This window comes from Anticarsia gemmatalis, chromosome 29 (assembly GCF_050436995.1).
Source record: "Anticarsia gemmatalis isolate Benzon Research Colony breed Stoneville strain chromosome 29, ilAntGemm2 primary, whole genome shotgun sequence".
NCBI classification, from domain to species: Eukaryota; Metazoa; Arthropoda; class Insecta; order Lepidoptera; family Erebidae; genus Anticarsia; species Anticarsia gemmatalis.
In genome coordinates, this window is record NC_134773.1 from 381410 (window position 1) to 396199 (window position 14790).

General features: G+C 44.4%; 1 protein-coding gene across 1 annotated transcript in view; it reads right to left on the bottom strand.

Moving 5' to 3' along the window:
- The window catches only part of kst (spectrin beta chain, non-erythrocytic 5 kst), a 111263-nt gene that overhangs the window by 34818 nt on the left and 61655 nt on the right, over nt 1–14790 (bottom strand). Inside the window, exons 35-50 of the mRNA XM_076133091.1 lie at nt 13419–13788; nt 12974–13192; nt 12263–12456; nt 11664–11766; nt 10885–11030; nt 10096–10330; nt 9479–9652; nt 8728–8928; nt 8134–8296; nt 5596–5684; nt 4597–4710; nt 3803–3938; nt 2816–3016; nt 2222–2310; nt 1501–1641; nt 520–653 (exon numbers count right to left, since the gene is read on the bottom strand). Coding sequence (XP_075989206.1) covers nt 520–653; nt 1501–1641; nt 2222–2310; nt 2816–3016; nt 3803–3938; nt 4597–4710; nt 5596–5684; nt 8134–8296; nt 8728–8928; nt 9479–9652; nt 10096–10330; nt 10885–11030; nt 11664–11766; nt 12263–12456; nt 12974–13192; nt 13419–13788 — 2709 coding nt within the window. The remainder of the gene's footprint in view (nt 1–519; nt 654–1500; nt 1642–2221; nt 2311–2815; nt 3017–3802; nt 3939–4596; nt 4711–5595; nt 5685–8133; nt 8297–8727; nt 8929–9478; nt 9653–10095; nt 10331–10884; nt 11031–11663; nt 11767–12262; nt 12457–12973; nt 13193–13418; nt 13789–14790) is intronic.

Consider the following 14790-nt stretch of genomic DNA (forward strand, 5'->3'; position numbering starts at 1 on the left):
TGAAGAAGACGGAAGTAAGACTGGTTGTCAGACTTTCAAGCTTCTGACTACTGTTAACAATCAAAGATCTTTGAAAATGACAGCCGAAACCCACAATTTAACCTGCCTTCCGAAACACGGAGGAATTCGATATGTATAAAATGGTCACCCATCCACATAACAACCTCGGCAAATGTAGCTTAACCTCAGAGATCAATCTTCACGGCTGTTATTAGCTAAGCCACGAGTTATTCTGGTTAAAGATAATATATTTACTTGTCTTCTTCTTATCGTATGGTTAGTGATCAACCTAGTGTCAAACTTGTTCAAGCCGCAAGGCCTTTGACGTGGCTTAACGACTGTTATCTTAGTAGACAACAACCGGGACCGACTTTTTACGTGTCCTCCAAAGCACGGAGACGTCCAGCTCAAATACCACTATACGGTCACCCATCTATGGAATGACCGCGCCAAGGTTTGCTTAACCCACAGATCGTTTACCGACCGGTAAGCCCGTTGATATGGCTTATTATGGCTTACCTGTTAAACGAGTGTATTTCCAGTGCGGCTGATAGGTTGTCCCTGTATTTCTGCAAGGCGCCGGATAGTGCGTGCCACTTGTTGAGGAATAAGTCGCGACGCTGCGCCACTGTTGCCGCTTGTTGTGTGGGACCCTGGGGAGAGGAGGAGGTGAATTAGTAACATATATCATATTGGTAATGAAAGATTTTTTTATATAGGACGTAGAAATTTACCTAGTTTTTGGGTCTATTCTACTAGCCCCTGACAAATCCGAATGTCCCACTAGGGGGATTACTAGCACTAAAATAGTGGCATTTGTCCCGCCCCGGGTCAACTGGGCGAAATAAAATTATTTGTCCCATCATGGGGTAACTCAATGGGACTAGATGGATAGGCCCGTTTTTATTGGTGTGAAGGTAAGTTTAAAAACTGTTGTTTTTTAAGTTTTGTAATAATCTATTTTTATATTTATCGTGGACACAAAGAACCACTATAATTATGTAAAATATTAGTATAGTATGGGAATTAAAGTCAAGAACCACGTCGAATACCAATAGCTTGGTGGCCATTTTAACAGATAGCATAAAACCTGGATTACCAGGATACTTTTTTCTTCATGAAATGACATCTACAGCAAATTTAAACTAAATTAGATACACAAATAGCTTCTTCTTATCGTATGGTTAGTGGTCAACCTAGTGTCAAAGTTGTTCAGACCGCCCGAGAGGCCTTTGACGTGGCTTAACGACTGTTATCTTAATTGACAACAACCGGGACCGACTTTTTACGTACCCTCCGAAGCGCGGAGACGCCCAGTTCTAATACCACTATGCGATCATCCATCTATAGAGTGACCGCGCCAATGGTTGCTTAACCCAGAGATCGTTTACCGACCGGTGAGCACAACTGGCTATGAGCTTAAAACATATACTTATCATCGTCACATAAGCACCCCGGGAAATATTTTCAACGCGAACAAAGTCGCATGTACACACATACCTGTTGCAGGAGCTTATCAGCGAGCGCGCAGATGCTCTTAACCCTCTTATCATCAACTTTCATGTCACTGTCCATGTCGTCCAGCTTGCGGAGCAGCGCGCTGCAGTGCTCGTAGTCTCGGCCTAGTTCATGAGCTTGTACCTAAGACAAACATATATTTAATCGTTAAGTAAATTAAACTTTTAAAATGTTGAACAAATATTCAATCGTGGCAATTTTCCATCAAAATTTCACTAGAATGTGTCAATTTTCCATCAATATTTCACTTCAAAAATGTGTAGCATTAGTTGTAGTACATTTAGCGGTAGATTATCTCATTCAATAGAGTTTTTTCGTTAAGTAAATTTTCCATCAAAATTTATGTTTAAGAATGTGTAACCCGGTTTCTGAGTATAAGCTGTAGTTTATTTATTCAATAGCGTTTTGTTATGAGTTTAAACGCTATTGAATAGATAAACTGTCGCTAAATGTGCGTCAGAAACCGGGGGTAGGTAGGTGACCATTCAAATAATTATTGTGCAACACTGCCGCACTAAGAATTGCTCTTGTGTCGTGGGGACTTTTACAAACATACAAACAACGGACACAAAGAACAACCAGACACGAAATAACCATTTGTGGTATGCACAAAAAAAATGGTTTAAAAGGTTCATTATAAAAATCATCAGTGTAAATAATTTATTATTTTATTATTTTTACAGAATGTAAAAAATATACGTACCATCATTTCCTTATCTCTGATCCAGGCCTCTATCTTATCCAGGTGCTGGTTGAACTCCAAGATGTCCTGGGCTTCCTCCAGACCACGACCTGGAAACACCATAGTAACATTTACCATAAAGTTGTTTTTTTTTAATACTTTGTTCTTGATACAAATTATAAACTATGTCCACAAGAATTATAAAAAAATATTACATCTATGATTTATCACACAGGGAATCGAACCCGAGACTAAGACACGACCTCTTAACGTAGTAGTGGCGACGTGGCGAACTTTACCACTGCGCCTGTGCCACGGAAGCAGTCTTCTTCTTGTCGTATGGTTAGTTGTCAACCTAGTGTCAAAGTTGTTCAAACCGCCTGAAGGCCTTTGACGTGGCTTAACGACTGTTATCTTAGTAGACAACAACCGGGACCGACTTTTTACGTGCCCTCCGAAGCACGGAAACGCCCAGTTCGAATACTACTATGCGGTCATCCATCTATGGTACCTACGACCGCGCCAAGGTTTGCTTAACCTACAGATCGTTGGTCGACCGGTGAGCGCAACTGGCTATGGGCGCCAGTTAAAAGTTGTTTTTTGTTGACCGCTCACCTCTCTGGTCCGTGGCCTGCTGCAGCCGCTGCCAGTCTCCCTGCAGCTGCTGCAGCTGCTGCTCCACCTCATCATCAGGACGCAGCTGTTCCGCCAGCGCCTGCACCTCCTGCAGCCGGGCCTTGTTGGCGCCCAGCTCGGCGGTGAACGCCTGGTGTTTCTGCAGCTTCTTGATTTTGTCTTCTAGGTTGGTTACTTCTCCTGCAAAAAAACAAATAAATATCATTGGACAACACACGGTCATTTGATTCCAAACTAAGCAGAGCTTGTACTATGGTAACCAAATAACTGATAAACATACTTATATACTTCAAAATATATACTTATATAGTTAAATTGACAACCAGGCTCAGAACAAATACTCGTGCTCATCACACAAAGATTTGTCCCGGGTAGGATTCGAACCCACCACACGCGGCACTACGGTTGTTGCGGCGAAGTGACCGCTTAAACCACTGCGCCAAACGTGCAGTTAAACGGTTATTTATATTGGAAATTGATTAAAAAGGTGCTTTTTTTAAGGTAGCTTAGCTCTCTATTACTTAGACAATGAATTATTTCTATAATTTATATATTTCTCATCAGCTTTTCCAACTATGTTGGAGTCGGCTTGAAGTCTCACCGGATGCAGCTGAATACCAGTATTATACATGCAGCGACTGTCTATCTGACCTTCATAACACAATCACTATTCAGATTTTTAAACATCTGACAACTGGTATCGACTGTCAAAGATCTTCAAAAATTACAGCCGGAAAAATTCAAAATTTCTTCCAAAACACTGAATACTGACTGAAACCAAACAATATGGATCGCACAAACAATTGTTCCGTGTGGGAATCGAACCCACGACCGTCCTAAGCAATGGTATTGGCGTGGCGACCTAAACCACTGCGCCACGGAGGCAGTTATATAGAGATGTATGTATGTATGTATGTATGTATGTATGTATGTATGTATGTATGTATGTATGTATGTGTGACTCACCATGTTGATGTTCAGCGGCCAGCTTGGCCAGCTTGTCGGCCACCCAGCCGCGCGCCTCGGCCGCGTCCCGCGCGAACTGGGCGCGCGCGCGGGTCCGGACCAGCAGCGCGCGACGGGCGCTCGCTGACTCGTAGAGCTACGGACATAATAACTTGTTAAACAGACTGAAAACGTAACTATACTCTAACAACTTAGACACCCAGTTTAAATACATACGATTAAACGATCACCTATCTATAGAATGAATGTTGCTTAACTCACGGATCGTTTAGCGACCAGTGAGCGCAACTGGCTATAAATAAATAAATAATAAATATTATTGGACAACTCTCACACGGTCATTTGATTCCAAACTAAGCAGAGCTTGTACTATGGTAACCAAATATCTGATAAATAAATATAGATACATTAACAACCAGGCTCAGAACGAATATTCATGCTCATCACACAAAGATTTGTCCCGGGTGGGATTCGAACCCACCACACGCGGCGCTACGGTTGTTGCGGCGAGGTGACCACTTAAACCACTGCGCCAAACGTGCAGTTAAGCACTTTGTATTGCTATTAGAACAAATTTTAATGAAACTCGGCAGTTTAACTAATTTAACACTATCATAATAATATAAAGCATACCATATCAAAAAATGATAGCCGATAGTTTAAAAATGCACCTCTACAATTCTCTCTATCCTACAATTTAAAACTATATTTATATTTATTATTTAAAAGAACACTTCTGCTCTTTGAATCACTTTAGTTTCGCTGGCACTTTTACAATAATATTATGTTCTTACCTTCTTCCTTCTATCGTTGATCTGCTGTAGCTCAGTGGCAATGCGCTGTGACTCCACGTGGTTCTGCTGGAGCAGCTTGTCGCCGTGACTGTTCAGAGTCGCTAGTTTGTCGTCCTGTATACAACATACGTATATTAATTATGTTATATTATAATAGTCTTGTATTTATATATTATTGCACCTGTTATATCGAAAGTTGTAAGCAGATCTGTATGTAATATACCCATACTTCACCATTGAACAAACTTATAACAATAATCTATTAAAAATATATAAATACACTATTTCAGAAAAGCAAATTAAGAACGGATTTTGTTTGGATACCATATAATTCGAAAATGGTCTCGACGGGAATATCTATACTAATATTATAAAGCTGAAGAGTTTGTTTGTTTGTTTGAACGCGCTAATCTCAGGAACTACTGGTCCGATTTGAAAAATTCTTTCAGTGTTAGATAGCCCATTTATCGAGGAAGGTTATAGGCTATATATCATCACGCTACGACCAATAGGAGCAGAGTACCAGTGAAAAATGTTACAAAAACGGGGAAAATTATGTTTCTCTTATGTGACGCAAGCGAAGTTGCGCGGGTCAGCTAGTTATTTTATAAGATAAATAACTGATAACTGTTTACTGAAGTTAACCGTATAAAATTTTACGCAAAAACATTTCTTAACTACATATTTAGAAGATAATTCGCGAACTAAGAATTGCTCTTGTGTAACGGACACTAAGTACAAACACGAAACAATTTTTAATGGCATTAAGTTCACGTGGGAAACGAACCCTAGTCCTTCTTGCTCTCATATTCTGAAATATCTTTAATTAGAATAATAAATAATTTAATTAAAACAGTGTATTTTGACGAAAGACGAAAGATGGACAAAAATCTCTAATTTTAAACAATAAATATAGCATTTATCGAATGATATACTCAATTTATAATGTAGATATGTATCGATTATGTAGTTTTAATAATGTTAGAATGATATATGTACCTGTGTAGCGAGGAGTTTCTCGAAGGCTTCATGTTTCTTGAGCTGGTTGTCTACCTCCTCCACGCTGCTGGTCTGAGACACCTCCGTACCTGTTATATAGAAAATTTATATTACAACTTTAGTAATACCGTAATAAAAAGCTATTTAAGTCCTTAATATTTTATTCAAATATTCAGTTATAGCCGAGTGGTATAAGGTGGTACCTCCCACGCAAGTGGTTAAAGGTTCAAACTCGAGGCAACACACCAATGACTTTTCCAAGTGATGTGTGTATTCGAAATGAATATCACTTGTTCCAACGGTGAAGGAAAACATCGTGATGGAAACTTGCATGCCTGAGAGTTCCTTAGAACAGTTCTTGAAGGTAAAGTTTCCAAACTGCACTTGGTCAGCGTGGTAGATTCAAGGTCTAACTCCTATCCCATTACGGGAGGAGACCCCTGCCCAGCAAAATTTTAACGACTATTTTGTTCATATTTAAGGATTTATAAAGTTACACAAATATTTGGGTCGGCAGAGTTTATCGAACAACAAAACCGACTGAAAACAATTACTGCATTAGTTCGGTTTGTCCCAGAAATTCCTTCGAGTCCGACCATTCGTTTTAACCTTTTGACCGCCATGGTCGGCTATTTCGACAAGCCTGAACGTGCTTACGACGTTTTCGCCGGCAAATGTCGACAAAAATATAGCGTTGTGGACTTTCTAAGGAGGTGGACACATTTAGGCGCGGCGATGTCAACTAGTCTCAGATGTCTGTCAGATGTCGCCAGTATATAAGTATCTGGTGGTACTCACTGAGCGCGGCCTCCTGCGCGGCGCACAGGTCGTGCAGCAGCTTGGCGTCGCGCAGGAAGCAGTGCAGGTCGATGAGCTGGTCCAGCGCCAGTATATAAGTATCTGGTGGTACTCACTGAGCGCGGCCTCCTGCGCGGCGCACAGGTCGTGCAGCAGCTTGGCGTCGCGCAGGAAGCAGTGCAGGTCGATGAGCTGGTCCAGCGCCAGTATATAAGTATCTGGTGGTACTCACTGAGCGCGGCCTCCTGCGCGGCGCACAGGTCGTGCAGCAGCTTGGCGTCGCGCAGGAAGCAGTGCAGGTCGATGAGCTGGTCCAGCGCCAGTATATAAGTATCTGGTGGTACTCACTGAGCGCGGCCTCCTGCGCGGCGCACAGGTCGTGCAGCAGCTTGGCGTCGCGCAGGAAGCAGTGCAGGTCGATGAGCTGGTCCAGCGCCAGTATATAAGTATCTGGTGGTACTCACTGAGCGCGGCCTCCTGCGCGGCGCACAGGTCGTGCAGCAGCTTGGCGTCGCGCAGGAAGCAGTGCAGGTCGATGAGCTGGTCCAGCGCCAGTATATAAGTATCTGGTGGTACTCACTGAGCGCGGCCTCCTGCGCGGCGCACAGGTCGTGCAGCAGCTTGGCGTCGCGCAGGAAGCAGTGCAGGTCGATGAGCTGGTCCAGCGCCAGTATATAAGTATCTGGTGGTACTCACTGAGCGCGGCCTCCTGCGCGGCGCACAGGTCGTGCAGCAGCTTGGCGTCGCGCAGGAAGCAGTGCAGGTCGATGAGCTGGTCCAGCGCCAGTATATAAGTATCTGGTGGTACTCACTGAGCGCGGCCTCCTGCGCGGCGCACAGGTCGTGCAGCAGCTTGGCGTCGCGCAGGAAGCAGTGCAGGTCGATGAGCTGGTCCAGCGCCAGTATATAAGTATCTGGTGGTACTCACTGAGCGCGGCCTCCTGCGCGGCGCACAGGTCGTGCAGCAGCTTGGCGTCGCGCAGGAAGCAGTGCAGGTCGATGAGCTGGTCCAGCGCCAGTATATAAGTATCTGGTGGTACTCACTGAGCGCGGCCTCCTGCGCGGCGCACAGGTCGTGCAGCAGCTTGGCGTCGCGCAGGAAGCAGTGCAGGTCGATGAGCTGGTCCAGCGCCAGTATATAAGTATCTGGTGGTACTCACTGAGCGCGGCCTCCTGCGCGGCGCACAGGTCGTGCAGCAGCTTGGCGTCGCGCAGGAAGCAGTGCAGGTCGATGAGCTGGTCCAGCGCCAGTATATAAGTATCTGGTGGTACTCACTGAGCGCGGCCTCCTGCGCGGCGCACAGGTCGTGCAGCAGCTTGGCGTCGCGCAGGAAGCAGTGCAGGTCGATGAGCTGGTCCAGCGCCAGTATATAAGTATCTGGTGGTACTCACTGAGCGCGGCCTCCTGCGCGGCGCACAGGTCGTGCAGCAGCTTGGCGTCGCGCAGGAAGCAGTGCAGGTCGATGAGCTGGTCCAGCGCCAGTATATAAGTATCTGGTGGTACTCACTGAGCGCGGCCTCCTGCGCGGCGCACAGGTCGTGCAGCAGCTTGGCGTCGCGCAGGAAGCAGTGCAGGTCGATGAGCTGGTCCAGCGCCAGTATATAAGTATCTGGTGGTACTCACTGAGCGCGGCCTCCTGCGCGGCGCACAGGTCGTGCAGCAGCTTGGCGTCGCGCAGGAAGCAGTGCAGGTCGATGAGCTGGTCCAGCGCCAGTATATAAGTATCTGGTGGTACTCACTGAGCGCGGCCTCCTGCGCGGCGCACAGGTCGTGCAGCAGCTTGGCGTCGCGCAGGAAGCAGTGCAGGTCGATGAGCTGGTCCAGCGCCACCTGCCGCGCCGCCCACGCGCCGTGCAGCCGGCCCCGCTCCTCCAGCAGCAGCGAGCACTTCTCCGAGATCTCCTGGGGAACAATGGGCAGTGGTCAACCTAGTGTCACACTTGTTCAAACCTAGCCTGTGATAATAGACAGCAGACGACGCAGACACCGACTTTTAATACGTCCTACATGACGGAAAGCATAAGGACGCTCAATTTAAAGACCACTATGCGGTCATTCATCTATGGAATGACAGCACCAAACGTTGCTTAACTCACAGATAGTTTACCAACCGGTGAGCACTACTGCATATCGGAGCTTTCAAAAACACTGAAATACGTGTTTATTCATTTCAAACATAACTAAAAAACTTTGAGGGGATGTCTGTCTACATCAAAAAAGGACACGATTATCAGATATCGTAGTTATCTTATTATACAAAACCATAAAGATTTACTGTCATTTACCAAACAGGTAGCTCAAAATCTATAAAACAGTAATTAAATCCAACTCACGGCCGAACTAGGATGGTTGTCTTCCTGCAGCGTCCTGCCCGCCTGCAGCGCGTGCCGGAAGCTGTCGTCCCTGGCGTCGAGCTCGGCGCGCACGGCGTCATGCTCGGCGCGCGCGGCCTGCGCTGACACCGCGTCACGCACGCGCAGCGCGCGGGACATGGACGTGCGGAGAGATACTGACCAGGAAGTCAGGTCGCGGACCTAAGGGAGGAAGATAGTTTAATATACATACATATAAATAATTATAAACATCATTGAACAACTCACACCCAGTCATTTGATTCCAAACTAAGCAGAGCTTGTACTATGGTAACATACATTACGTATATAAAAACATGAAAAAAAAGGGTTTAAAAAATAATTTGGTACGAAAAAATACTTGAAAACCATTTTGACTCCATAAAGTCTGAAAAATTAGTAGAGAACCTTAAAATGCCAGACTATAATTATTAATATTTACTTTTTGCACACAAACATTTTCCAAGCTAACTCAATAATGTGAATAAAAATTGTCTTCTACAAAGTGGATTTGAAACTATTTAATATTAATACAAAAAACAAAATCTCTTTATTGACATTTTTAAAAATACACTAATCATACTACTCATAAGTTTTGCTCTGCCCCCCCGACGTCTAAAGTAGGAAAGGAGGGGGTGATACAAAGGATCAATAGTGATCGAAATGTCAGCTGGCACTCCCACCCCTAAGATAAGAAAAGATCTTCAATCAACAGCATGTCATAATAACCCACCTGCGTCAAGAACTGGTGCAGCTGTAAATACTGCTGCAAGGTGTGTTTCCTCTCATCCGCGGCCTGTTTGAGCTGGCTCCAGGCCTCCGCCAGCGCTTGCTGCTGCAGCCCGATCTGCTGCACGTTCCCGCCAGGGTACAGCTTCTGGAGACGAGCGCCTTCTTCTTGGAGCACCTGGGAGAGAAGGAAAAGTTAATGGTATTTGTCTTTAGGCTAGCTTTTCTTACAACTATGTTAGAGTTGGCTTCTAATCTTAAAGCCATGTCAAAGGCCTTCGGGCGGCTTGAACAACTTTGACACTAGGTTGACCACTAACCATATGATAAGATTTGACATTTGTTGCCATTAATTTATACAATTAAATTTTTCGAAGACCAGGTTTCACACGCTAAGGTGGGTAGGGAGACCCAGCTAGCTAGAAGTCCAACTACTTAACAGATTGTATTGCATAGACTCATGTGCCTCAAGCAATATTGTCATCAGATCTTAGTCTAGTCAAATGTTCCATGCTCCACCTGCATCTGCGCATAGACAGCTAACAAATCGTATTGATGTGACCTGAGTAATATTGTCATTACTAAGGTAGCAGTTAGTCTAGTTAAACAGTCAGTCCCCACCTGCATCTGCGCGTCAATAGCCAGCAGGTCATTCTGCGTGGTGTCGTGCTCCCGGCACAGCGCGGTGGCGGCGCGCAGGTCGCGGGGCGCGGGCGGCGCGGACAGCGCGGCGCGCTTGTCGGCGGCGCGCGCCACCAGCTCGCCCACGTCGCGGTGGAAGCGGTGGATCTCGCCCGCCGCGTGCAGCCGGGACGCGCGCGACTCCATCTGCTCCACCAGCCGCTGCCACCACTCGCTGGACACATAAGTATACAATTAAGATAACAGTCGTTAAGCCACGTCAAAGGCCTTCGGGCGGCTTAAACAACTTTTACACTAGGTTGACCACTAACCATACGATAAGAAGAAGATAGTACTGCAACTTACTTTTTATTCATAAAAATATATGAAGTTATGAAAGGGTTATAAAGTGTTTTGTTTCTTTCACTCCTTAGCGAAATTAAAAAAAGAAAACATATTATATATGGTGTAAGTTGACACCTCCCACGCAAGTGGTCGCAAATTCGAAACCGAGGCAACACACCAATGACTTTTCCAAGTTATGTGTGTATCAGAAATAATTATCACTTGTTCCAACGGTGAAGGAAAACATCGTGAGGAAACTTTGCCTAAAATACCTAAAACCCGCACTTGATCAACGTGATGGATTAAAGACCTAACTCCTCCCCCATTACGAGAGGAGACCCTTGCCCGGCAGTAGAACAGTAGCAGGTATAAAGAAAAATAAATGTGAGCTTTTTCTTTTCTGAATTCGGTTAATAAATAATTAAATATACAGTTATATCTTACCCGAGTGCCTCCTGCCTCTTCTCAATATCTCCGATGTACGGGCTCTCAGTGGCCAGCAGTTTCTTGGCCAGCTCCTCGCACTGGTTGAATCGCTCGGCGCCGCTCTCCACGCGGTGGCGGAGCTCGTCGAACTTCGAGCGAAGGATCTGAGTACAACGTTAGTACATTAGTTGATTGTAGTCAGCTCCTCGCATGATCAATTATTGTATCAACCACATTGTAAATCTTTTGGCGATTGAAAAGAGTGGCCGTGAGTTTCTCGCTAGCTCTTCTCATAAGGCTCTACCCCTTTCCGAGCTAGTGGTAGATTCAGTAATTGTAACGACTATCATAAGTGTTACTTGAGCTAAATTAATAAATGATTTGATTTTGAGATAATACCGGATCCGAATTCTGACCACCAGCCAATTTAATTGAAACCGGTCAACTTTAAAGTAACTTTTTACGATGTGGCAAGAGATAAATACAATACGGTACGTAATAAATTTTTATTTATACATCTATATGTACATTATATAAAGCAGAAAAGTATGGTTGAATGCGATAATTTCAGAAATAATTAGTTCGAATAAAATAAAATAGATGTTTTCAATGTTCCTTTTAAGAAAGTAAGACTATAGGCAATATAACATCACGCCATGACTAATAAAAAGGGAGGAGAAATTAAAAATGTTGTAAAAAGCCTAAGGTCCACGCGGACGGAGTCGCGAGCAAAAGCAAATTTGTATATAACGGGGACGAAGTTATGGGCGCTATTGATATATAGTTATATGTCTCACCAGTAAATGTTCATAATCCTGTCCGTAGTCCTCGCTGGAGGCGGCCGCGTACTGCTCCTGTATCCAGCTCTCCAGCTCGGCGCTCTCTGCCAGGTACTCATGTCTATAACAACATGAATATAAAGTAAGAAATAATATTACTTCACTTTCTTACAGAAATCATATGTTTTAGAACGAACGGTTATCATTATCAGTATAGCCTTTCTTCTATGATGGCAAGCGTAGCTTAACCTCAAAGATCGATTCGCGCGGCTGTTTTTAACTTAACCACGAGCACCTCTTTACTATATTTAATGTTGCGTATAACTACAGTTACTGTTGCATTACTTTAAATGTAATGCAGCCATTTGATAAATACATTTGAAGGCCCGTTTTTCTAGCATTTCAATAGAGATAGGGCTTCTTTAACTTTTCTCAAAACTTATTTAAATAATAACTTTTGAAATAGTAGTGCAATATAAAACTTTGAATATAAAGTTTGTTGTAAAAATCACTAATTTGAGAAAAATCGTAAGCGCTTAACTGATGGCTGGAATACCGTCTGTTGCTATAAAAACTACCATAATTTCTAAGCAAAAACTAATTATTCGTTACAATACCTGCAAACGCTCTCCACAAGAGCCTTCTGCCTCTGAGCGGCCAGTCTTTGCAGTCGCTGCAGGCTGTCTGCGAGCAGCGCATGCCTCGCCACTAGGGCTTCGCCCTCCGGGTGTCCGCTGTTAGCCATGCCGGTGGCCACGTGACCCATCTCCGAGATTATTGCCGCGTATGTGTCCAGTTCTAGCTCGACGGCCTGTGGGGGAAGAAATGGGTGAAAGTGAGTTTTTGTAGTGAATTGTTGTGTAGTTTATAGTGTTGTGTGTATGATAGATAGATATAGTTTGTATTACATTTATTTTACAGGTGTAAGATTAGAAGCTATATACTTGTATTTTTTTATAGTAAAACTTAGTAATAGTTCAATATAATTAAAATTTTTACTCATAGGTATTTGTAAAGTTGGCATTGTACTATTCATGGTGACTATCATTTTTTTCTTTATATTAGTTATTTATCTATATAAATACCTAGTAAATATTTTTGTAAAATTAAATAGTTAAATAAAGAAGAACTATCAAAATATCTAATTAAATAAACCTTAACTGCTAGAACAGAAACAAAAATTATTATTTAATTATAATTTTAGTTAGAGAATAGAGAATATAAAAGAAGAATGTTGAGAATATAAAATACCAAATAGAGAATAAAATAAATGAGTTCAACATTATATACTACACATTTTGATGGCATCTACTAGTAATTTTACTCACCTTATGCCTAGTGAGCAGCTGCGTGGCCCTGTGCCGGTCCCGGGCCACGTCGGCCGCGGCCAGGGCCGCCGCCTTGTCGTTGAGCCACGCGTCCACCTCGAGCGCGTCGTGGTAGAACTGCTGCGCCTTCAGCGCCCCCTCCAGCCGCGCGCCGCGACGCTCTGCTGCTTCTGATACTGATGCGTAACCGCGCTCTAGCTCCGCGCACAGCTCCACGATCTAGGAGGGAGAGGGAGGTAAGTAATCTTTAATATAAATATGAATCGCTAAACCCCGATTTCATAGTAAATTTAGCGGTCGTTTGTCTATTCAATAGCGTCTATTGAATAGATAAACTACCGCCAAATGTACTCAGAAACCGGGGGTTAAACATTCTATTCTATGCTGTCATGCCATATTTATGACTGTCAGATCTACAAATATAGCCAATAGTAGTCACCCCTACCTTCTCGTTCTGCGGGTGCGCCTCCTCCACCAGCTGTCGGCCGTGCTGCAGCACGCGCTCTATGAGCGGGCGGCGGCCCAGCAGCTCGGCCCGCAGCTTGGCGTGCTTCTTGTGACAAATATAGCCAATAGTAGTCACCCCTACCTTCTCGTTCTGCGGGTGCGCCTCCTCCACCAGCTGTCGGCCGTGCTGCAGCACGCGCTCTATGAGCGGGCGGCGGCCCAGCAGCTCGGCCCGCAGCTTGGCGTGCTTCTTCTGCTGAGACTGTGCCGCATGCAGGTCTGAAGGTAGCGCGTCCGAGCACGCCGCGCCCGACCGCTCTGATAACCAGTCCAGCTCGCCCGCTACTTCGGCTGCGAACTTGTGCAGTCTGGGGACGAAAGTAAATCATTATTACTCATTACGGCGCTCCACCCATTACACCGCGCCCCGTCGCGTAGAGCGGGGTGGCAGATCTTTACTATGGCATTTTCCCGCGCATTGCTGCGTCGGCAGTGTGTTGTGCTAGGCGTGATTTCTTTACAAATTGAGATTCTTGCATACAATGGTAAAATCTGCTATCCCGCACTCCGCGACGGTGCGCGGTGCAGTGCGTGGAGCGCCATATACGATAAGAAGACACTTTCTGATAATATATAACTCAAAGGTGACTGACTGACATAGTGATCTATCAACTCACAGCACAAACCACTGGACGGATCGAGCTGACATTTGGCATTTGTCATTTTTTGGAATGTCGTCCCCTAGCGGGGTAAAACAGGGTTGAAACTTGAAACAACTTTTATTTTTCCTAATTTTCACGCGAGCGGAGCCGAGTCCTGTAGCACGTCCACTGCTCAGTGGATTTTAGTGGCACCTAGTGTTGCATTACGACACGTACAGACGCGTCGGAGACAGTGAATGCGCTAGTACGTCTAACTTTTGAACAACAGAACTAAATCGGATAAACTTTTTTTTAATATGTTTGTAAATGACGGGACAATGTTTATATCGGACTAGCGAACCCCCCTAATAAATTAAAAATTAATTAAATAAACATTGTCCAGCGGACAAAATTGTGAATCTAAACATTCTCAGATCCCCTTGAACACACACAAAAAATGTCATCAAAATCGGTCCAGCCGTTTGAGAGAAGTTCAGTGACATACACACTTACAGAAGAATTATATATATAAAGATAGGATCAAAATTGTTACGGGAATAGAATCAACCCTAGTTATTATTTATAGATTTTTTATTTTTAACGTTACACCCGTAAGTGTAGGCAGACGTTTAAAAGTACTTAACCCAACCCGGGAACCAAACCCAAGATCACGTTTTCAACAGTAATTTTCAATAACGCTCCCTAGAAGTAATCCATACTAATATAAAT